Source organism: Syngnathus leptorhynchus, chromosome 4, assembly GCF_054491065.1.
Source record: "Syngnathus leptorhynchus isolate UIUO chromosome 4, UIUO_Slep, whole genome shotgun sequence".
NCBI classification, from domain to species: domain Eukaryota; kingdom Metazoa; phylum Chordata; class Actinopteri; order Syngnathiformes; family Syngnathidae; genus Syngnathus; species Syngnathus leptorhynchus.
Window position 1 is genome coordinate 19279104 of NC_141198.1, and position 22922 is coordinate 19302025.

The following is a 22922-nucleotide window of genomic DNA, read 5'->3' on the forward strand; positions in this document are numbered from 1 at the left end:
CGGTCTCTTGTTAGTTACCACGGTAACCGCAGTCGGCATCGCTGTGGTAACGCGCGCAATCTTTAATTTATGACATGCTGAGCAGTAAGTCTATATGTGCACGAGCGACATGATTGCATCTCGCATGTGTACGGGATGTACGTGCTCTTACATACGTGGCCGTGGTGGTGAAGATGCGAACACTTTTAGTCCAAAAGGGAGCGCAAGGGGTACGCATATGAACGTGTGTATAGGCAGCAATTAAGTGACGTCGTGCATGCTGCCTTAATTTGACCACCGCCTAATTTGCCTCGTCGCACGTTTGTTCGAAATAATATTTCGGGTTTGTTTTCTTTCCTCCACCCTATACCCCGTTTTTCTTGGAAAGCACTAACAAAATAAAGATAAAACAAACTTCCAAGTGTATGGGGTGTTGTGTGTAAGATTTTGAGGTTAGATTTAACTTATTTTGCGACGAGGCCGCAACAGCAAAATGTGTCAACAGTGACAGAGAGCTACAAATGGCTTCCTTGCCCACCTGGGCGGATTCTTCTTCTGAGCTGTTGACGCCAGTGTTTTTCATACCTTCAATGGTCTGGATTCATTCAGTTGCTATGAGCAATCCGCTGCGTCCCACTTTGCACGCCCGCCCTCAAGCTCGCTACAACTATGACAGAGATTTGCGCGCGACTTGCGCTACGTGCATGCATGCGTGCTCCACCCGATTAAACCCCAGCAAGGAAGCTCGCGCGCGCTCGTTGCTGCCGCGGCGGCCGCGTGCATCCCGCTCGTTGTCGTCGCTGGGAGCGCGCGCGCGCGCGAGCGAGCGAGCGAGCGAGCGAGCGAGCATCGAGGACAGTTGACGCGCGAGCGAGCATCCTCCGTCTTCATCATCGTCGGCATCATCGTCATCATCATGGTCGTCGTCGTTGTGGCGGCGGCGGCGGCGGCGGCAGTGAGGTCATTCGGACGGCAAGAAGGAAAGGTGCGCGTGCACTAATTGGCGTTTTGCGCGTGCGTGAGCGCGGGAATCAACAGGACGGAGCGCCAGAGAAAAAGACAATTTGGGAGCGAGTGAGTCGACGTTCGTGACATCGAGGCAAACCGCGAACCGAGCCGCGCATACGCCGAACCCGCGGACGCGCCAAGGAGACCGGAAGCAGCTGTGCTCATTCAGCCAAGGGCGGGAATCGCGGCTGCTGTTATTCTGAAAAGAAAAAAAAGCGCCTCGCACAGTAAGCGCTTTTATTTTGGAATCCTACCGCTACTTCCTTCTGTGCCTGGTGACGTCATAATTGCGCGAACACCTTTCGGCTCATGTTAAGCGGCGCCCCTGTGACCTCCCCCCCCTGCCCCCTGCCCCCGCCCCCAGTGGAGGTGCGCGCGTCGCTGCTGCTGCTGGCGCTGCACTGCGGCGCGGTGGCGCTGTGTGGCTGCGAGCCGCGCGTGGTCAACGTGGGCGCCGTCTTGAGTCAGAAGCGCTACGAGCAGGTGTTCCGCGAGGCGGTGGCGCACGCCAACGCCGCTTACGGCCGCGACCGCTTCAAGATGAACGCCATCGCCGTCACGCACAAGGCCAACGCCATCCAAATGGCGCTCTCTGTCTGTGAGGACCTCATCTCCAACCAGGTCAGTCCCTCCCACGCTGGCATGCGGCCTCCCTCACAGAGGCGTGGCATGGCGTTTCAGGTGTACGCCATCTTGGTGAGCCACCCGCCTCAGTCTAACGACCACCTGACGCCGACGCCCGTGTCCTACACTGCCGGCTTCTACCGCATCCCTGTGGTGGGCCTGACCACGCGCATGTCCATCTACTCCGACAAGGTGAGCCAGGAGCGCCCGCCCGGCCGCCTGGCCGCCCGCCGCTCGCTAACTTGTGATGCCCCGCGCAGAGCATCCACCTGTCCTTCCTGCGGACAGTGCCCCCGTACTCGCACCAGGCCAGCGTATGGTTCGATCTGATGCGGGAGTTCCGCTGGAACCACATCATCCTCATCGTCAGCGACGACCACGAAGGACGGGCCGCGCAGAAGAGGCTGGAAACGCTCCTGGAGGAGAAGGAGACCAAGGTGACTCGGCAGACGGGGGGTTCGCGGGCTGGCCGCACGCACGCACGCACGCACGCACACACAAACCAACAGGGGGGCAACAATGGCGATGCACACGCATGCCGTGGCCATCAGCTGACACACATAACACATTCACACAAGCGCACGCACACACCCAAACAGTGAGAGAAGTATAGATGGCTCATGCGTGCTGTGAGCACACACAAGGCGGCCGGCCATCCTGGGACTGGCCGCTCGATCGCTCCTATAACGTTATGGTCGACAGACTTTGAAGTAACCTCGATAGTGCTCAACGCAACCGAATTTGGAACGGCTCGCTTTGCCGGTCGGGTCGTCGTCAGAGAGAGAGCTACTTATTGACACAAACGCAAGCTTTGCCGTTTTTCTTTGAAATGCGTGATGTAAACAGTCAGTCTCAAGGATAGCCACGTTATTGAGGTCTGTAATCAACTCATCCAGAATTCAGCAAGTTACGAGTCGATAACATAGCGCTACTTTCTGAAACGCCCGACAGGTGGCGCCGCCGCCGCCATAAGCCATCTAGCCTTTCCTATCCAAATCTATGGGGAGAAGTAGCTACAGTACACGTGTGCGCACACGCGTCTTCCTCGTGTGTCTTTGTGAGGACCTTCCCGTGGCGACAGCGCATCCCACAGTTCAATGTGTGACGTCGTTGCCACGGCAACACTTTTGAACATTGGGGCTGCGGCGGCGGCGGGGGAGCGGGCGTCCTCACAAACGCACCGGCGGGACCTGCTGCGTCATCCTCCTGGTCATCTTCCTGCTTCTTCTTGGCTTCCTCCTCGTGGGGTCATGTGATAGGTGAAGCGGGGTCACGTGACTGGGGCTCAGGTAGCTCATCCAATGAAGGCAGTGCTTCAACTTTTCTTTTTGCTCCCAAGTCAGCATCTTACAGCACTGAGCTAGATAATGGAGTCAGCCGCTCAACTGGCTTTGTTCACGATGAAGCGCTCCCATTCATCGCACGGCTCAGATGGTGTCCTGGCCCGAAGCTTGCGGCCCGGCGAGCGCGTGGAAGCTACTGCCCCCCCCTCCCCGCCCCCTCCTGATGCTCCATCCCCAGTGAAAGCAAGGACAAGGACGAGGACGAAAAAAGAAGGAGTATTTGTGCCCCTGATAAGGCTCCTTCTTGTTTCATTTGTCATCACGTAAGCCATTCGGGTTGGCTCCGCCTTAGACTTGGTTGAGGAATTCCCCGGTTTGGGTCCTTCTCGGCATCTCGTTGCCGTCGTGCTCCGCCTGTCTGTCCACTCTGGTTCATTTCATCTTCACGCTTGGGAACGTTGCCCCCACCAAGCTGGCGTTGTGCCGCTGTGCTAGCTGAGCCATCAGCACTAGCAACGATGTCGCCGAGTTTGCCTGAATGACCCGTTTGAGGTTTGCGCAGAGCTGAGCAGACGGTTTCATTCGGTGCCCAATGAACATTGTTTGCCGCTATTGTGTCAAACGGCTCAGTGAGATTCGTTCGGCCTCCCCGGTCTGCGCCAACTTGACGTTTAAATTTGTATCCCATTGTCAGCTCATTTGCATCACAAACTAATGACACAAAGCGGACACACAGTTGTCAGCGTTTGACACGAAAAACCAAACGCAACCAAAAGAAAAATAGAAAGGGCACACCCACACACACACACACACACAATGGTCAATCTGATGACATCACACCTGCAAATCCAATCACGTCGGCAGATTTCACGTGTCCGTTCTCGGCTTGTGTGTTTCGGTCTTGTTGTGCGTGTGCGTGTTGTTTTGCGGTGGGCGTGTGCGTGTGTGACGTTCTCTCTGTTGTCGCATGACCATCAGACTAAAATCAGGAACTATGAAAACATGGAGCATCACGGCTTTGACTTCCGGAGAACGCCTAAGGTAGAAGATTGTCTAAGGTAGAACGCTTGCATGGTCCAAACGCTGCACGCCGACCGAACCACCTACCTACCTACCCACCCACCCACTCACTGATCTTGTCCACCGGCCGAAGCCCCGCCCACCCGATCCAGAGATAGCCCTTATCCTGGAGGCAGCCATCTTTCTTTTGGTTTGTCATGACTTTGGGAATGCAGGACAGATACACCCCCTCACCCCATGTGAAGGATGCATGCGTGGTCTGACGGACGCCGCCCACCGGGTGGGCGGGCAGGACCTACCACTTCTCTGCAAATACCCCTCTCTCTCTCTCTCTCTCTCTCTCTCTCTCTCTCTCTCTCTCTCTCTCTCTCTCTCTCTCTCTCTCTCTCTCTCTCTCTCTCTCTCTCGAGTCTTTGGTTTGATTTGATTTGCGCTCGCTAACATGCACGTCCCCGATCGGTTGGTCTTGCATGTCTATCAGCTTTCACTTTCCGCTCCCCATTGGATGCCCCTCCTACCCCCGGCCGGCCCCTGCACAAATGATTCTTATTCCTACCGGTACAGGACGAGTGGGAGCATGGTCGCAGAATGGGAGGGCGGCCAATGTGCTAACCTATTCTGTGCTATGATGTGTTGTGACGTGTCTGTGTGGACTTCAGGCCGAGAAGGTTCTGCTGTTTGGTCCTGACACCAACCTCACTGCCCTGCTCATGGACGCCAAAGACCTGGAGGCTCGCGTCATCATCCTCTCTGCCAGGTCAGTGAGCTAACCTGTGCTAACCATCTACGAGCGACTTGCGGCTTACATGATGTTGAGCTCTTGCTAGGATAAGCGGTAGAGGACGGACGGACAGACGGCACTTGTTCATTTGCTTTAGATGCTAACAACATGGTAATTGGGGACGTTGATAAATAAAGCTGCGTGTCTTCTGCATCGCCCTGAGCATTTCACCCTAAGGTAGCAGATACAGAAGTTGTCTGAGGAGTGACCCTTGAGGGGCTCCTCAGGTCAAGGCCATTCGATCAGACTCCAAATGCTGTGAATCCAAATTTAGAACGGGTCACGTGACGTCAATGATTTAAAGCGACCCGTAACTTATTTCTGTGACGGCCAGCTACTCACTAACTGCCGGATAGCAATAGGATGCGCTAACAAGGCTCCCGTTTGTTTTGCCTGTTTGTGACGTGCGTGTGTTTTCGTAACCGGCCGGCGGCAGCGAGGACGAAGCGGCGGGCGTTTACAAGGCAGCCCGTCAACTCAACATGACCGGTTCCGGTTACGTCTGGATCGTCGGAGAGAGAGAAATGAGCGGAAAAGCTTTGAATGAGGCACCGGACGGTATGGAACACGTGGCCCTTGTCTTCTGCTTCCTGTCTCCGTTTTGCTTCCTGTCTTCAACTTGTTCTTTTGGAGTTGTCCCCGCAGACTCGGCGTGGTGGCATCGAGCTACATGACCGTGAATTGATTTACATGAGCGTACGCAGCGTTTTCTAGATGGTTCCAGTGGCATCATTTTCCTGACAAGTATTGGAAAAACCAAACGTTCTTTGAAAATGGATCATTTTCCCAAACCAAAAAGTTCTTTGAAAATGCCAACGTCTTCAAGTCAAGTCAGATTTGACGTGGGGGCATTGGAAAGCTTGCCAAGGACACCGAGATGAAATTCCAGTTGTTGCGTAAAACGATACAGTGGGTCAATGTCGAGATAAGGAAATGGTCGTCTCTAAAATGCGGAGCCAGTCAAAATGGATATGTTCAACAACTTCAATGTGAGTAGGTTCCAGCTAGGCTAGGCTAGCGTGTAGCTTCATTAGCTTCATAATAGGATCGTAAGATGACAGATGTGACGCCGATGGCTTCTTTTTGCCGCCGCGCGATCTCGCCGCTTCTGTTTTTTGCCGGTTGAAGGTTCTAACGTGCCAATCACGTTGGAATGCGTCAATCATGTTGCGCGTGCGTGCGTGCGTGCGTGCGTGTGCCTTTCACTGTTCTAACATCTTTTGTTTGTGTCATCTTTAGCCTCTTTCTCCTCACCGCCGCTGCCGCCGCCGCCTGTCTGCCTGCCTGTTGTCGTATATGGCCGGTGGGGGCTTGAATACAGTGAGCCCCCCCCACCCCCCTGATGCACGGGGGGCAATGCCAATGGGCAATGCCAAAAAAAAACAAAAACAAAAAAAAAACAAGCCAAAGCCTCACGTGCTGGACATAGTTGGAGGCACCCGACTTTGGAGTTTCTCCAGATAGCCGGTCATCTCTTTAAACTTTGACCTGTTAGGCAAAGTTTGCCTTCAGAGGGCCACTCACACGGTGGCGGCGGCCAAGACAACACAAGTCGCTTCACGACAAGTACCTGGTAACCCCGTTCTGGCTCACCTGTTGAGTAGCTTTGGTCCATAGACGGGCTAATGGGAATTAACATATGTCAAACTGCAGTGGAAGCTAAGTCCGTTAGCTTAATGCTAACATAACACGTGAGACACCATAGACGGGCTAATGGGAATTAGCATCGGTCTCGAATGGAGTGGGGGTTGACTATAATCATAAATTTTGCCGGTGGGGGCTGTGCGGCAGACGACCTCTCGCGTTGCCATGGTAACCATGACGGTTTTGATGTCATTGTCTGAACAAACGTCGGTAAGACAACGCCAACATCGTAGTCCGAGTGGGTGAGTCGTTTTGTGTTGGAGAGCGGTGTCGTTGCGGAGACAAGCCAAATGAAGGACTGTCGGCTTGTGTGTTTGATTGTGCTGAAAGCATCTTGACAAAGAAGGCCTGGCTTGTATTGCCCCGTGACCATCAGCCCCGCTAAACTGAGAAGGCGCCATCACAAAACGGATGCCGGTCAACAAGACACTCGACTTTCTCTGGGAGACACACGATGAAGAACACGGACCGTAATAAAGATATCTTAGCTTTGCCTGTTAGCCTTCCAGTCAAAATGAAAGCCTTTGTTGTACAATGCTAATTGCACTGTTAGCCACTTTTAGATGGTGTTTCCAGTGAGCTAGCTAGCTAGCCGGCGGTATGAGCCACTTTTGGAGGTAATTGTAATGGCAAATGCTAATGTGGTAGCTAGTGTTTTCAGTGCGCTAGCTAGCAGGCAGAATGAGCCACTTTTAGAGGTGATTGTAATAGCAAATGCTCATGGCGATAGCTAGTGTTTCCACTAGTAGCTAGCCGGCGGTATCAGCCACTTTTGGAGGTACAGTGGAGCCTCGGTTTTCGAACACAATCCGTTCCAGAAGGCTGTTCGAGAAGTGAATCGTTCGAATTGCGAATCGTGTTTTCCCATTACAAATAATGAAAAAGAAATTAATCGGTTCCCCCCCCCCAAAAAAAAACAACGCCTTTTTTAAGCATTTTTTCATTTGCGCATTTCTGTCCAATCGCGCAACTGAATATTTTTAAAGTCCTGATGTACTTTCCGAAATTGAACTGGACCTCAGTGCGCAGGGAGCTTAATTTTGTGCGATCGCGCAACTGCAGCGCAGCGCACCGCCGAACGCCCAACCGTAGCGTGCCGCCGACCGCGCAACTGCACCGCGCTGGTCGCATTATTGTGACAGAGCGGTCGCTAAAATTTAGAAAATATTTTTAAAGTCCTAATGGACTTTCCAAAATTGAAGTGGACCTCAGTACGCAGGGAGCTTAATTTGGTCCGATCGCGCAACCTCAGCGCGCCGGCCGGGCGCTCACTGTCGCATTGCTTGAGGAGCGTTTGTGTTTTAGGATGGCTTTACTGCTCCCACTTGCTTCATTTGGAGGCATGATTAGTTGATGCAATCCTCAGAGTAACGAGAAAGTAATAACGAACGGAGTCAGTTGGCATGCGGGTCTTCTCGGCTCATCTCGCGAGGTTCGACAACCGAATTTCGTCCGACATCGGAAGCAAAAAAATCGCGATTTTTTTTTTGTTTTGTTTTTTTTGTTCGAATACCGAATGGTTCGAGAACCGGGACGTTCGAAAACCGAGGCTCCACTGTAATTGTAATACCAAAGGCTAATGGTGGTAGTTCGTTTTAGGGTTAGGGAGAGTGCTAGGGTTAGGGAGAGTGTCGACCGCTGAGTGCCAATTTGACCACGTGTTCTGCGGTGAACGCTGGATGTGGTTAGCGAGTAGTTTTAGTCGGTAGGACACCCTCAGCACTTGTTAGCCGTCTGTCACATATCATTGGCCAGTGCTAACAGCACAAATGTACTTTGTACTCTGTGACTGGTGAAGACAAATCTGTTGAGCATTTTAATTAACAAGCGGCTCTCACCTCCCAGTGTGCATTTTGGTGCCTGGAGTGTGTGTCAAACTGTAATTAAGGACATGAATGTAATTAGCATGTGCACTTATGAGGACACAGTTAGCGCTCCTCGTGTGTGCGTCCGTGTACGTGTATAACCAGCCTGTGTGTGTGTGTGTGTGTGTGTGTGCGCGTGCGCGTGCGTGTGTGTGTGCGTGTGTGTGTGTGTGTGTGTGTGCGTGCGTGCGTGCCGGCTAGGCCTGCTGGGTCTGCAGCTGATTAATGGTAAGAACGAGTCGGCGCACATCACGGACGCCGTGGGAGTGGTGGCGCAGTCCTTGCAGGAGCTTCTGGACAAGGAGAACATCACGGAACCTCCGCGTGGGTGCGTGGGGAACACCAACATTTGGAGGACCGGACCCCTGTTCAAAAGGTGCGCCGCTCGCTCGCTCGCTCGCTCGCTCCACGGGTCGGCAGCAAAGCCGCCAGCCTTAACCCAAACGAGTCAAACGAACAGTGAAAGTGCAGTTGCGTGAAGAAAATAAACAAAGCAAGCGCTTGAAAAGAAAAACACGAATGAGGCGACGCTTCCGACCGCACCAGGGTGCTGATGTCCTCAAAGTACGCCGAGGGCCTGACCGGTCGCATCGAGTTCAACGACGACGGCGACCGGCGCTTCGCCACTTACAACATCCTCAACTATCAGCAGAAGCCCGGCAGACTGGTGCAGGTCGGCATCTTCAACGGATCGCAGGTGGGAGGCAACCCGCACGCACGCGGGGCGAGACGTGATCGTGTCGGTGACTTGAGTGTGCGTGCGCACCTGGCAGGTGGTGATGAACCCGCAAAGGAAAATCATCTGGCCCGGCGGCGAAACGGAAAAGCCGGTCGGCTATCAAATGTCGACCAAGCTCAAGGTTTGCCACGTGGATGGCGATGAAGGGTCTCTGAGCGTGCTTCCTCACTCCCTCCCACATTTTTCGGAATCTTGTCACGTGCGAGCAGATCGTAACCATCCACCAGGAGCCCTTTGTCTATGTGAAGCCCACAAAAGCGGATGGAACGTGTACGGAGGAATACACAGTCAACGGAGTCCTCATCAAAAAGGTTATCTGCACCGGACCCAACGGCACCATCCCAGGTCTGGTGCACGCACGCACCCATGCACGCACGCACACATGAGGTCCGTCCGTCCATGCTCGCGTGCCACACGCGTGTCTGGTGTTTCAGGTCAGCCGACGGTTCCTCAGTGTTGTTACGGCTTCTGCATTGACCTCCTCATCAAGTTGGCCATGAGCATGAACTTCACGTACGAGGTTCACCTGGTGGCGGATGGGAAATTTGGAACGCAAGAGAGGGTAAGAAGCAGAGGCCTCCGCCATGCACGCACGCACGCGCGCATGCGACGAGAGCCAAGGAGCGAAGGAGTGAGCGGCTTTTGGCATGGTTTAGGTGAACAACAGCAACAAGAAGGAGTGGAACGGCATGATGGGCGAGCTGCTGGGCGGGTTGGCTGACATGATCGTGGCCCCCCTCACCATCAACAACGAGCGGGCTCAGTACATTGAGTTCTCCAAGCCATTCAAGTACCAGGGCCTCACCATTCTGGTCAAGAAGGTAGGAGGAGGCCGAGCCGAGCCGAGCCGAGCTAGAGCGGCCGTCCGCCTTTGGCTGTGGCTTGCGGCCGGCAGCCATTGGCTGTGGCTTGCAGCCGGCTGCCATTGACTGTGGCCCATGTGCACCATGCAGGAAATCCCTCGCAGCACGCTGGACTCCTTCATGCAGCCTTTCCAGAGCACCTTGTGGCTCCTTGTCGGCCTGTCGGTCCACGTGGTGGCAGTGATGCTCTACCTATTAGACCGATTCAGGTAGACGCCTATGACGCTAACGGTGTCCAGCGCTAGCGGGCCTAACGTGTCTGGGTGCGGGCAGCCCTTTTGGAAGGTTCAAAGTCAACAGCGAAGAAGAAGAAGAAGACGCCCTCACCTTATCGTCGGCCATGTGGTTCTCCTGGGGAGTCCTCCTCAATTCCGGGATTGGTGAAGGTGAGCCTGAGGCGGTGCCGTGACTGCCGGCGGCCCTGTCTGCCGGCGGCCCTGTCTGCCGCCGGCCCTGTCTGCCGCCGGCCCTGTCTGCCGCCGGCCCCGTCTGCCCTGACCCCCCCGACCTCCCGCAGGAGCCCCAAGGAGTTTTTCGGCCAGGATCCTGGGAATGGTGTGGGCGGGCTTCGCTATGATCATCGTGGCGTCGTACACGGCCAATTTGGCCGCCTTCCTGGTGCTGGACCGGCCTGAGGAGCGCATCACTGGCATCAACGACCCCAGGGTCAGCACACCACCGAGCCTTCGACCTCGTCATCGTGCCACCGAGCCTTCGTCCTCATTGTGCCGCCACCGAGCCTTCGACGTTGTCCTCATCATCATCATCATCATCATCACGCTCCCCGTGCTCTGCATGACGGTCCCGCCAGGGTAATGTTCCGTTTTTGCCCGGCTCAGCTGCGAAACCCGTCGGACAAGTTCATCTACGCGACGGTGAAACAGAGTTCTGTGGACATTTACTTCCGGCGCCAAGTGGAGCTGAGCACCATGTACCGGCACATGGAGAAGCACAACTATGAGAGCGCCGCCGAGGCCATCCAGGCCGTTCGAGACAAGTGAGAAGCGTTGGGGGGGTGGGGGGTGGGGGGGTCACGGTATCAGGATCAGCAGAGCGTTTTGTGTCTTGCGCCCGCTAGCAAGCTGCATGCCTTCATCTGGGATAGTGCTGTGCTGGAGTTCGAGGCCTCGCAGAAGTGCGACCTGGTGACCACCGGAGAGCTTTTCTTCCGCTCGGGCTTCGGCATCGGGATGAGGAAGGATAGCCCCTGGAAGCAGAACGTGTCGCTCGCCATCCTCAGGTGAGGGTCACCGCCTCCTCGCCGCCGCCGCCGCCGGTCTAAGCCAGCGGCTCTGCGGCTCCCAGTTCTCACGAGAACGGCTTCATGGAGGACCTGGACAAGACGTGGGTTCGCTACCAGGAGTGCGACTCTAGGAGCAACGCGCCCGCCACGCTCACCTTTGAAAATATGGCAGGTGAGTGGCAGTGGCCGGTTGTGCCTTTGCCCTCGCTTCCCTTGTGCTTCTAACCCCTAATCCAGGCGTATTCATGCTGGTGGCGGGGGGCATCGTGGCAGGCATCTTCCTCATCTTCATCGAGATTGCCTACAAGCGCCACAAGGACGCCCGTCGCAAGCAGATGCAGTTGGCGTTTGCCGCCGTCAACGTCTGGAGGAAAAACCTGCAGGTGAGGACCGCCCGCAGTCGCCCCCTGCTGGCCATGGTGATCGTGACAATAACTCCTTCTTTGGTGCGTGTTCTTTATGCCCCCCACCCCCCACCCCTGTGCAGCCGTACCCGACCGACATCACTGGACAGATCAACCTGTCGGATCCGTCCGTCAGCACCGTGGTCTGAAAAACCCAAACCCGCATACGTACACGGCACCTGCGAGCACTGGCCCCAGATATGATTTGATTTTGACGTCAGAAGCTTTCCTGGTCATTTATCGGGCGCGTGGGTGGGGCCCACAAGCGCTTTCCCTTCACCATAAAATGCGTGAGTTTGTAGGCACGCTGACTGGGAAATGAAATGCACAAACAGGAAGAGTCATTTGTAAATAGGTTCCACTGATTCTTTAGCAATACAGCAAAATATGGAGCGCACGTTAGCTTCATCTCACCGGGCCGACCCACCCACCAAACTCCGCCGGGATTGATGATCTCATCAGACTGGCGTTATGATGTCACTCCGTCTACCTCCGCCAGCCGGTTGCTTTTTATTAGCTAGGCGTCGCTGTGTCTCTTTTGTGGTGGTGGGGGGCGGGGTTAGGGGGGCTCACTTTGGCTTTCATTTCATTTGGCGGCGATTGCTATCTGGATCATCCCGAAAATATTTTGAAAGCACGATTGCCGACGACATCGTCTGGCCGTCTGTTTCAATGGACTTTGCGCACGGCGGTCTCGTCACTCGGGCCCCGGCGATGGCATTTGTGCTTCCCCGCCGGGCTCGTTTCAGATCTCACACAGTACTAGGCAAAAGTCTCAGGCCACCGCCGGGTTGGTTCATCTTCTCGAATTGTGAACTCGTGACTCGAAACGTGAACTCGTAGGACGCACAAAACCTTGGAGGGATGGAACAAGAAGGGGAAAAAAAACATTCATTGGACAACTTACTCAAGAAGTCTCATTACTCTGTGGCAACGATGGGTCTTTTTGTTGCAAGTCAGATATCGGCGTCCGAATCCTTTTGGCACCTGTTCTGCATCCTCCGTGAACCAGACGCCAACTTGCTGACTAACAAGTAGACGAAGCAACGGACGCAAATGCAAAGCGGTGCAAATTGTGTTTCGCACGCCATCCTTGCCTGAGGTCTGCAATTTTTTGGACCCCAACCGTTATGACATTGGCAAGCCAACACATGGAAATGGCGGCCTAAAACTTTTGCACAGCACTGTATAAGATGGCCTTGGACGCATATTTTTTTTTCTCCTCGGAAAAAAACAAAGCCAAAATATTGCAGCGTGACTTTCATCAAATGTACTCGTTTCATCAACATGCGAGCGGCACACTGCCCCCTGGCGGCCAGGACCAGCACAAGACAATACCGTAGCTTCTTGCAGTCGGAGCTCTGAAAATGCTAAGACAGAAATCGTGTGGCGTCGGTGCGTCCCACCCAGGCAGGAAGGAGCTTGGACCTGCTCTGTCTTTCTAGCCAGCTCGCAGGCCGGCCGCCGGTCCTCCCCCCCCTTCACAAGATGAGCCTATCCACTCGGACTACGCTTGGTTTTCGCCTTTTCAAACATAAACGGGAAAGCGCTCTGACGTATGCATGTAGTACAGGATTCCGATGATTTGTTTCGCACTGTCTCCATATGCGTGTGAAAAAAATGTATATGCTAGCTAGCTAACCTTTGCCTGCTAACATTTTTATATTTGGTGAAAAGTAACTGTTGTAGCAAGGCGCTAGCCTTTAGCTCTGCGCGTGGCGTCATTGTGATTGACCGATCTTAAGGGAAAAGCGCCAGCCAGCCCGCCGCAGCAATTGTTCCCACTGACACGCTAATGCCACGCCTGCCGTCCGTCCGTCTTTGAGTGATGTCACGTAGGAATCGTCTTGTATTTGTTTTTTCTATTTCCCGTCTTGAAACGTGTGCACAGTGACTGTAAACGACTTGTGCTGACGTGAGAATTGCAACTTTCTGACCGTGTCAATCGTTTTCCTGCCCAAATAAAAGTTTGTGACCGCGAGATAAGCCACGTGAACCTGTGCGATGACGCTTGTGTTTTGGCGTGCAAAGCAATGAAGTTAGCTATTTTTGACTAGTTTTCCCCACAGAGGCTGCATATTGCCTTTCTCGTTCTTATCCAACGTCATGACTTGCCCTGTTAAGCTGTTGAAGTTTCATATTTGCAGTGTCAAATTTTCAAATGAATGGGACCAACCAATTTGTTGCTCTGTTTCAATCATTCTTGTCGTTTGGTCTGGATGACGGAAATTCTTTTAATCCCGACGACGTTCGAACAACAAGACAAGACTGCAAAGACCTTTGGAGGAAATCACCTCGAGACCACCTCTTCCCGATTTCCTTGATTCCATTTTACAGACTTGAACTGAGTAACGTTGCACCTTATGACACGTTTAAAAAAAATCCTTTCGCCCTCATTTGTTTGCACCATTGCACGTTGCGCGTCTGTCAATGCCTTGACGTCACGCTTTCGTGACATCGCCCAAGCCAGCACGCGGGCGACGGAGCGCGTTCCAAGTCGACAACACTCGTGCGTGCCTGTGCGTGCGCGCCCTCTGTTGGTTAAACACGTGCCGCCTGTTGTTTCTATGGAGACGGTAACAAACGCACCCGTGTCGAAGGCGCAGCAAGTTTGGGTCCGATTTGGTTGTGTGTAAAAAAATCCAAAAAAAAAAAAAAAAAGACTTGCATTTTTTGGGGGCTCACGCAGATGACGTCACTCAAGCGGCATCGTTTGCAGCAGGCTGGCGTTAGCATGTCGGAGAGCCGCGTGGTTCCGAGCGGCAATGTTTACCAGCAGCTCTTTGGTGATCAGGTGCGTTGGGCCTATGCAAATGCTAATGCGAGCACTGTTAATCACGATGATATCATCATTTACCCAAAATCCTAATGTCGCTCATTATCCATCAACATTCGAGAGAATTCAAAGAAAGCATTTGTTTAACAGCGGCCAAGATAGCCAAACACGTGCTCATCCCATTTTCAAATGCATGCAAACGACTATTCAACAAGGGCTCATGCCGCAAATGCTAATGGATGCTAACGTCAATTTTGTCATTTACAAAAGCGGAAGATAAAACACGTTCAGGGCGAGTCTACTAATAGTCATAAGGTGTTTTTCTAATTCATTATATAATATTGGTTGTGTAATTAAAAACCATAACCGAGTATTTGTAAAGGTGCTCGAGGAGCTGCTTATGTTAAAATTGCAAACTCTAATGACGTGTGCTAATGTTGCCGGTGTCGACTGCGTGTGTTAAAAACAATAAGCGAGAATTTGTAAAGGTGCTCGAGCAGCTGCTTATTTTAAAATTCCTAACTAATGACGTGTGCTAATGTTGTTGGTGTCGACTGCGTGTGTTAAAAGTTGATGAAGATACACATCCTGATGTGGCTTTGCTTCAAGGTTCGTCTTTCCAGAAGTTTGTTGGCCGCGCGTAAACACACGGCGACGACGCGTGTGCATGCTGCCGACTGTGACACACCATGCAGCGCTAAAAGCAGGTGCGCACGCACGCACACGGGCGCGCACGCCCACACGCACACGCACACACGCACAACTGTACAGGCAGAGACACGGCCGCCATGTTTGAGTAGGGAGCATCCCGGCTCCGAAGACAACGCCGGCCGAGAGGATGACGGCGAAGGCGACGCGGACGTGGTGGTCAGGCTTCCCGACGCCGTGGGTGGGTATGATGACTTTGCCGTGATGTGCTGACGCCGACCGACGGGAAGTGCTCTGTGTTCAGAGGCCCGGCACCAGTCGTGCGACATCCTGCAGCGCGTCCACCAGAACAAGAAGATCCAGCACCACGAAGCCGTGCGCCACGTGCATGCGCAACTCACACACCTGGCGCAGGTAACGCGCGCACGCGGCCCTCGCGCGAGCACGCACGCACCCATCCACGCACCCATCCACGCACGCATCCATCCACGCACCCATCCACGCACGCACGCACAGACAGACAGACAGACACACACACATACATGTGTGCACGTGTAGTTGTGCGAGGCGCAAGTGAGGACCCACAGCATGCAACTGAGGACCAAGTTGCAAAGGATCGACGCCTCTTTGCACGAGCTGGCGCAGGACATGACGCACGTGCAACAACGCAGCCTGCAGGTACATGCCGCCTCCGCCATTACACGTCAAACGTACACGGGTTTCCTTGCATGTGCGCTCAGGAGGTGTTGTGCGTGTGGAGCTCGGTGGAGGCTCACATGAAGGAGAAAAAGTCCAGTGTGTTGACCTTTGAACTGCAAGTCAACCAGTGTGAGCGACTGCGAGTCAACAAGGTGGCGATCTGGCTTGCGCTTCACGCTGCAGGGTTGGACGCGGTTGCCGTGGTGGCCGACAACGCTCTTCTCGCTTGTGTGTAGATCAGACCGGTTCTGCGGAGGTACTGCCACCTGCTGGAGAAGATCAACTTCCTGCCTTGCACAAACACGCATATGCACATCCACAGCCAGGCCACGGTAAGCCACTGAGCGACTTCTGAACCTTGAATGTGAGGTCACTGCGTGCGTGCGTGCGTGCGTGCGTACATATTTCAGATGCTGAATCAGTGCCTGCTGGCCAACCGGCGCAGCGCGGCACGCCTCCTGCTACTGCTGCACGAGGAGGCCCTCCAGCAGGAGGCGCTCTTGCGCTTGCAGTGGGAGGAGTCGGTCAGCCAGTGGAGGCGCAGTCAGGCCGGCCACATGCTCCAAGAGTTCAGGTGGGCGATCGCTCTAGCGTCACACCAGGTCGACTCGCTCGCTCGCTCGGGTCAGGCGAGTCCAAACTCAGTCAGACGGCGGCAGGTTGTCGGTGGCGAGCGTGGACGTGTGGCGTCTGCTGTCGGAGCAGCTGACCTTTCGCGAAGCGGACCAGAACCTGCGGCGGTTGTCCCAGCGACGCTGCGACATCGTCACGGGCCTCGGGTAACGGAAGCCGCCCGAGGGGCTGGGCGCCCGGGTCTAATCGCGCGCGTCTCTTCCAGCTCCCTGGCCCCGCCCTCCCTCTCTGCCGGGCTGGTCTCCGATTGGCTGGCGCAACTGACGGCGATCAATCAACAGATCGGTAACGCCCCTGCCCGCCCGCCACCCGCGCGCCTGCCTGCCTGCCTCCCTCCTTCCGTGCCCGCTTGAGCGTCGATGCGTGTGTCCGTCAGACACGTGTCACGCCGACTTCCTTCATCAGCTGCATTGTCGTTACGAGCTGATGTGGCAGGATCGCGTGTCCCAAGTCAAGCGTTGCCAGGTTAGCGGCTAAGCCGCTGCCGCCGCCCCCCCTGCTGCCGCCGCCGCCGCCGCGCTCCAACGAGTTGGCTTGACGCCTTTCTGCCCGCAGGAGGCGCTGTCTGCGCTGGAGCTGCCGGAGGAGGAGGTGAGCGACGTGGTTAAGTCCCAACTCATCTCTCTGATCGGACAACACCAGAGACAAGACGAAACGCAGCTGGCCGCCATCGATGTCAGTGTTGTCCCGCCCGAAGCCGCGCATCCTCCTCCGGTCCGTGTCGTCGACGTCACGCTCGCTCAGGCGCGTGTGCTGTGCGCAGACGTGTTCCGACAGCCTATACCGTGCGTCGGCGCGTCTCAGCCGACGCGTCTTTGTGGTCATGAGGGCCCTGGCGTTGTTGTGGGAAAAGCACGGCAGCATCTTGCGGAGGCGAGAGGAGGACGTCCAGCGGCGCTTGGACCAACTGCGACTAAAGCACGAGCGACACGTGCAGGTGAGTGAGCCGGCGCGCGGCGGCTGGCCAGACGCTAACGGCGAGCCTTGGCTTAAAAGAGGAAAAAGGTCTTCTTGGACGAGCTCCTGGCCGCGCTTCGCCAGGAGAGCAGCGAGGTGGCCTTGAAGTCGTCGCTGGAGCAAACAATCATCTACCTGCGCGACATCAGGAACAGGTCAGCTTGCACTCAGGAACGCAGACGGTCCGTCAAACGACTTTTGACACGTGTTTGGGCGCAGCTGCTGCGAGTGCGTGACGGATCAGTGCGCCGTGTTGGACCGCCTCCCCCGCACCGTCGCCGATGAGCTTCTGGAGTTCGGCCGACTCCTCTGCAACTTCTTCTGCCTGGAAAACCCCTTCGCTCCTGTGACTGAGCCGCGCGCACACGCCACGAGCGTGTGGGTGCCCAATGGTGATGATGTCACTGTCCCCCGCAGAGTGCAGAAGACCTGAAGAAGCTGCCGCCAGTCAGCGACGTCATCGCCAGCGACACTCAAGGTCTGCCGACGTGGATGACAATGATATATATCGTCAGGCCGTCTGGTGCGTTTGTCCACTTTGTCTTTTTGCGCACCCGTGTATTTGTAGAGGGTCGTCAAGAGGGCGGTTCGAGAGAGAAGGAAGAGCCAATCGGCTGTCGGGATGATGCGGCTCACGAGGAGTCTTCCGATTTGCTGGCCGAGGTCGCCTCGCTTTGCGATCGAGTGGCCGGCCGGCCGGCCGGCCTCAAAGAGGCCAGAATAACCTTTTTTGCGCATACTCGTCCAGGCTGAGTCGTCTCTTCTGGAGCTGTACGACCTCAGCGGCAAGGTCACCTTCACGTCGTCTGGGGGCGTGTCCTACTCTGGCCCAGCTTTCAGATGCCCCGCCTCTGACCTGCCCGGCAACATGAGCAAGCAACAGGAAACGCACCTGAGCGTATTTCCTGTCGAGCTTCTCATGCACGCGCTCAACAGGTGTTAGCCTTTAGCGTCGTTGGGCTCGACAGATGAGTGTGACTCGCGTGCGCGTGTGCAGGATGCGCATTTTGTTCCTGGATTACGTGGAGCGGCGTTTTCAGGACGTCCTGACGTCGGCTGTGGCCACGGTGACGGACAGGAAGGAGGCGGTACGCGCCTACCACGACTTGCAAATGCAGCCGCTCGATCCGCTACACATCAAGGCGTGCATCTACATCCCACGCATGGGTATGCACGGCGCCCTCTGTCGGTGAAACGTTGTAAGTGCAGTTCCAGTCGGTTGACTCTCACGCCCAATGTAGCCGAGCTGCAGCTGCACAAGCAGCGCGTGGACGCCCACTGCCAGGAAGTGTCGGACGTGCTGGCCTCGTGCACGGCGGCCTTGCAGGAGCTGCGGACGGCCATCAACGAGAAGAACCGGAAGCTGACCGCCACGCTCGGCGAGATGGAGGACGGCGTCCTCAAAACGGATGGCAGCCAACGGTAAGCAGTGGTGTTGGTGGGGTTCACTGGTTGGCAGTTTCCTCTGACTGTGTGTGTGTGCGCGGCCCAGTCTGGAGGCCCTTAGCGCCACCCTGCAGGACCGTCTGGACGAGCACATCAAGCACACCCAGCGCTCGCACTCGTCCTTCCGGGCGGCGCTTCAGATGCAGATGGACGAGCTCCGAAACCGCACGGCGTGCCTCCTCAAATCCTTCAGGTGCCCGCTTCCGCCTTTATCGCCGGCCGCTGCGGTGCGACCTTCCGGCCACGTCACCTTTCTCGTAAACGTCGCGCGGTCAGCATTTGCGTCGTGCGTCTGATTTGCTCCACTCGGCGTGCGTGACGCGTAGGCTTTTCAGCGAAGGGGGCGACTACACGCGTCAGGAGGTGAAAACCTTCCAGCGGCGTCTGAAGGAGGAGAGCAAACGCATCAGCGTCACAGAGGAGAACGTCTACACGGACCTGCACAACCTGCAGACCAAGACCTTGCAGCAGGTGTGGTACACACACACACACACACACACACACACACACACACACACACACAAATGGTCAGGCCGACCCAGGATGGCATTTGCGTTCAGGTGAAGGCGGCGTCTGGGCGTCTAGAGGAGAAGCTGTGCGTGTTGCAGGCCGAGGTCAAGTTCATCGAGTTGATCGAGAGGATCCTCAGCAGCACTCAAGTGGAGGTTAAAGCCGAGGTAGCCGCCTTTTCCGCCTCGGCCGACCGGCACGAGGCTGGAGCTGAGCGCGCGTGTGTGTGTGTGTGTGTGTGTGTGTGTGTGTGTGTGTGTGTGTGCGCGTGCGCCCAGGCGGCGAGCAGCAACCAGCAGGAGGCGGTCATCGGCGCGCGCCTGGAGCAACTCAGGAAAACCCTGGAAGAAGAGCAGGTCCCTTTTGCCCCGGTCGGCTGGCAACGCTCGCCGTGCGCCGACAAATGCTCATTTTGTGTGACTGCGCGCGCAGGTGAGCGTGGAGCAGGTGTTCGCCTTGTTGTCGGCCATCGGCGAGGACCTGAGGAGGCGGAGACAATATTTGAACGAGGAGAGCGCAGCTCCTCCCGCCGTCTCCAAATCCAGAAAGCAGGTGTGGTCGGCCCCGCCCCCTGCCTTGCTGCAGCCCTGTCGCTCAGGCGGGAACATTATGGAAGACCCCATAGTGGGCGTGGTTAAGTCACTCAACAGGTGCGTATGCAAGGAGGGAGGCCCCGCCCCGCCCCACCCCACTCTGACCTTTTTCCACATGTCTGCCAGGTTCTCTGAAGGTACTGACTCCGCCTCCTTCGCAATGGCACGTCGGCTGCCGTCTTGAAAATCTCCGGCCCTTGGATGCGGTCGGTCGCCGCCACGGCCGCTCGCCCACATCTCTGCGTTTGTTTGTGTGTCGGCTGGCGTGTAGGTCAAAGCCCCGCCCAGCGCCAGCAGTCATCGAGACGCAGCGAATCTGCCGGCGTCGCGAGGTTTGCGCGCCTTGTGTGCCTCGAGGTTGTGCCCCCGAGGCTTCGTTGACTGCGCGTGCGTGCATGTGTCGTTAGGTCGTTCAGGACTGACAAAAGGCTCCAAATCTTTGGCACCAAGTCAGAAGCAGATCCCAATCCAGAGTGAGTCCACATTAGTCGCGTCACACATGCGAGAAACGTCACCTATGGCCTGGCTTCCTCTGCGTGTAGTTGTTACATCTCCATCGTGAACGCCATACTAAGGAGGACTCATCAGACCCTTCTGCTGGTTGCCAAGGTAACACACACGGTTGAGTGTTGCCACGCTGGCGCCACACTATGCGCACACGCGGCTTTGGCGTCACCCGACGGCATCCGCCTGCCTCCTCAGGACTTCTACCAGAGTCAGCGCTGCGGCGGCTTCCATCGACTTCCTGCCGGGCTGGACCAGTGGGTGGAGAACACGCAGCAAAGGCTTCTGGGACATCACGAGCACTCCCGCTCGCTGCTCAGCGCCAGCAGGGAAGGTGGGAGGCGTCGGCCGCCGCCGCCGCCGCCGCCTCCTCTGACGACAACGTCCTTGACGCTGTGCGTGCATGCGTGTTCACGAGCAGCGCTGGAGCAGCAGCAGTGCGTGTTGGCCGACATGATGCATTTGCTGCCCGCCACCTTGATCCGTATGCACGAGAAACGGCTGGGGGCGGAGCTGAGGGAAGAGGCGGGGCGTGTCTGCCGTTCCTTTGAGGAAACCATGGCCGCCAGCGAGGAGGAGAAGGTAACGCTTTACCGCGACGACCCAGATGCCGCTAGCCCGAGACGACGACGACGTCGTTTCGACCGCCTCTAGCGTTAGTGACCCGACGTATTAAGCAGGGACGTGCGGTCAAGGGAGGTCATCATGACAAGTGGAAAAAAAAAACTGATCTGTGGACCGTATGTATGACTAATTTTGAACGATTTCATAAAACACTGACGGCGTGACAAACGTTAGCGCAATGCTATCGATGGGTCCCGCGCGGCCGTTCGTTAACGCTGTCGATTAACAAGCGCTTGCCCGCGTGTCGTCAGATGGCAAGTGTGGCCGGTCTCCGCGTGTCGCTGTCCACCGACGAGATGGAAGCGCTGAGGCGCGGCGAGGAGGCCCGACAACAGAGACTCCACGACGCTATCTTGGGCTCGCATCGGGAACTGCAGGTAGGCGGCGGGCCACCCTGTCTGCGCCGTCCGTTCGCGCGTAACCTCTCACCCACTCCGCCCGCAGGAGTGCATGAGACGCAGAGCCGAGGAGTTTGTGACATCACTGGCTTCCCTGACGGAGCACCTCCTCCATCAAATGGACCGACTTCCTCTACCAGGTCAAGTTTTGTGTTCATCTGCTCGGGTGTGATTAGCAGGTAGTTGGCGTCACCTGAGCGTCGTGAATCCTGATCTCGCTCGCAGAAGTGACCTCGCAGCAGACGTCGGAGGACAGAGATGTTGCCATGGAGACCACGCAGCAATCCTGCAGGTAGCCTCCGACGCGCCCGTCCCGTCCCGGCGGAGCTTAAGAGCCGCCGGTTGTGCGCGTGTTTCAGGATGTGGCCGGGCATTCCTCACATGTCACTCCCCGCCAACGCCGCGTCCGCCCTGAGCGCCGCAACCACCGCGCCCGTCACCACCACCAAGTGCACCTTGGGACATCTGGCCGTCATCCAGCACAGGGACGCCGCTGCCAAGGTAAACGCACAAATGCGACACACGCATTTGGCTAACAAACCTGTGTGTGTGTGTGTGTGTGTGTGTGTGTGTGTGTGTCTCAGCGTTTTCAGCAGGTGTTCTCGTCACAATTGTCCCATTCCGACGCGGACAAACGAAGACGACTTAACAAACTTCAAAGTTGGAAGACGCACTGGAGGCTGCAGTTACACAAACTGACACACTGAACACGGATGCAATACATGCACACTGTTGGCTGGAATAAAGCACAAGATGAGCCAAAATGTTTTATTGGCTGTTGTCGTCGGTCCAATCGCTCCCGATCAGGAGTCAGAGGTGACACCGGCCACCTTGTCAGCTCCGAGACCAGACGCAGAGACGCAGACCTTGAGTGGAACACAGGTGGGCCACGCCCCCATGACATCATGAACGTGCAGGTGGCTTGTTTGTTGCCATGTCTGTCGTCTGTCCATTATTGACTGCTGATCCGTGGCAGCGCGGCAGCCCGGACGCCGACATCCAAGTGTTCTGGGGTGCCGCTGTCTCTGGAGACTTCCCTCTGGCGCAGATGTGAACAGACATACAGACAAGGGACAAAAAAAAGTACTAGGCTTAACAACGATCCGGCATCATCATGTATGTTTGGCGGATGTGCTGACTACTGAGCTATTGTGCCATATACACAGCAAGTTTACTAAATAAAATAGCGGTTGCTATATGAAGTCGCAGTCGTGACGCGAACATGGCCGCAACTGTTGTCACATACGCCGAATTTCGACTTTTCCTGGTCAACGGTTGTAAATGATTGCGTAGATTAAAAAAAAAACTTTATTGAACTCCAATTTACCGTTTTAGATAATATGACGTCGCAGTCACGTGCCGCGGAAATGACGTCATGGGCGGAACTTCCGCTGAGATTCAAATCTGTGGGCGTGGCTTTCAACGGGCAGTAGGCTGTAGCGCGAAGCGACACAGAGCGGTTAGTCACACGACGATTAACAAGAGAAATGTTTTATTTTCTGCTTGCAACCGGACCGTCTTGAGCGTACACGGTAAATACAACTCATTGTGTTTTAAAACAAGTACTTTTGTAGCCCTTAAAAGCGAGTGAGTGAGTGTGCGTGTGTGGGGGGGGGGTGGACGTCAAATTCGTCGTCTGCTGACTGCCACGGACGCCGAATTTCGACGATTCTTCCTGGTC

At 55.7% G+C, this 22922-nt stretch overlaps 2 protein-coding genes across 3 annotated transcripts; both read left to right on the plus strand.

Moving 5' to 3' along the window:
• Nucleotides 1–1296: 1296 nt before the first annotated feature.
• Nucleotides 1297–13841, plus strand: grin1b (glutamate receptor, ionotropic, N-methyl D-aspartate 1b). The gene is made up of 20 exons (XM_085908980.1): nt 1297–1608; nt 1669–1803; nt 1872–2048; nt 3873–3935; nt 4574–4671; nt 5132–5253; nt 8406–8580; nt 8751–8901; nt 8978–9064; nt 9153–9288; nt 9378–9505; nt 9600–9764; nt 9897–10015; nt 10080–10192; nt 10324–10472; nt 10646–10803; nt 10885–11046; nt 11112–11221; nt 11287–11432; nt 11537–13841. Exons 1-20 carry the CDS (start codon nt 1297–1299, stop codon nt 11600–11602), a joined length of 2772 nt encoding a protein of 923 aa, XP_085765106.1. The 3' UTR covers nt 11603–13841.
• A 158-nt stretch (nt 13842–13999) lies between these two features.
• Nucleotides 14000–22472, plus strand: ccdc180 (coiled-coil domain containing 180). 2 transcript variants are annotated; one of them, XR_015065787.1, is made up of 38 exons: nt 14000–14029; nt 14143–14247; nt 14839–14936; nt 15030–15118; nt 15182–15291; nt 15436–15555; nt 15618–15728; nt 15813–15908; nt 15987–16150; nt 16236–16355; nt 16415–16494; nt 16586–16674; nt 16765–16884; nt 16973–17146; nt 17206–17321; nt 17386–17512; nt 17584–17644; nt 17735–17829; nt 17915–18102; nt 18164–18333; nt 18408–18588; nt 18659–18805; nt 18939–19083; nt 19173–19289; nt 19401–19478; nt 19555–19772; nt 19842–19852; nt 19987–20047; nt 20123–20188; nt 20258–20324; nt 20418–20553; nt 20641–20801; nt 21095–21220; nt 21288–21381; nt 21467–21533; nt 21601–21742; nt 21826–22123; nt 22218–22470. XR_015065787.1 is itself a non-coding variant. In XM_085908760.1 (37 exons), the coding sequence occupies exons 1-37, from the start codon at nt 14021–14023 to the stop codon at nt 21946–21948; spliced, it is 4182 nt and encodes a 1393-aa protein (XP_085764886.1). In that variant the 5' UTR covers nt 14000–14020; the 3' UTR covers nt 21949–22472. The 2 variants fall into 2 exon arrangements, 1 of the variants encoding a protein (XP_085764886.1); XM_085908760.1 differs by having other exon boundaries at nt 21826–22472.
• Nucleotides 22473–22922: the final 450 nt, after the last annotated feature.

Coding starts and splice junctions, on each gene's coding strand:
- grin1b (XM_085908980.1), top strand. CDS start 1,297: ATGTTAAGCGGCGCCCCTGTGACCTCCCCCCCCTGCCCCCTGCCCCCG. Junction 1,804..1,871: donor TGTCCATCTACTCCGACAAG/GTGAGCCAGGAG, acceptor TGCCCCGCGCAG/AGCATCCACCTGTCCTTCCT. Junction 10,473..10,645: donor CTGGCATCAACGACCCCAGG/GTCAGCACACCA, acceptor TGCCCGGCTCAG/CTGCGAAACCCGTCGGACAA.
- ccdc180 (XM_085908760.1), top strand. Junction 18,589..18,658: donor AAAACGGATGGCAGCCAACG/GTAAGCAGTGGT, acceptor TGCGCGGCCCAG/TCTGGAGGCCCTTAGCGCCA. Junction 21,743..21,825: donor ACAGGGACGCCGCTGCCAAG/GTAAACGCACAA, acceptor TGTGTGTCTCAG/CGTTTTCAGCAGGTGTTCTC.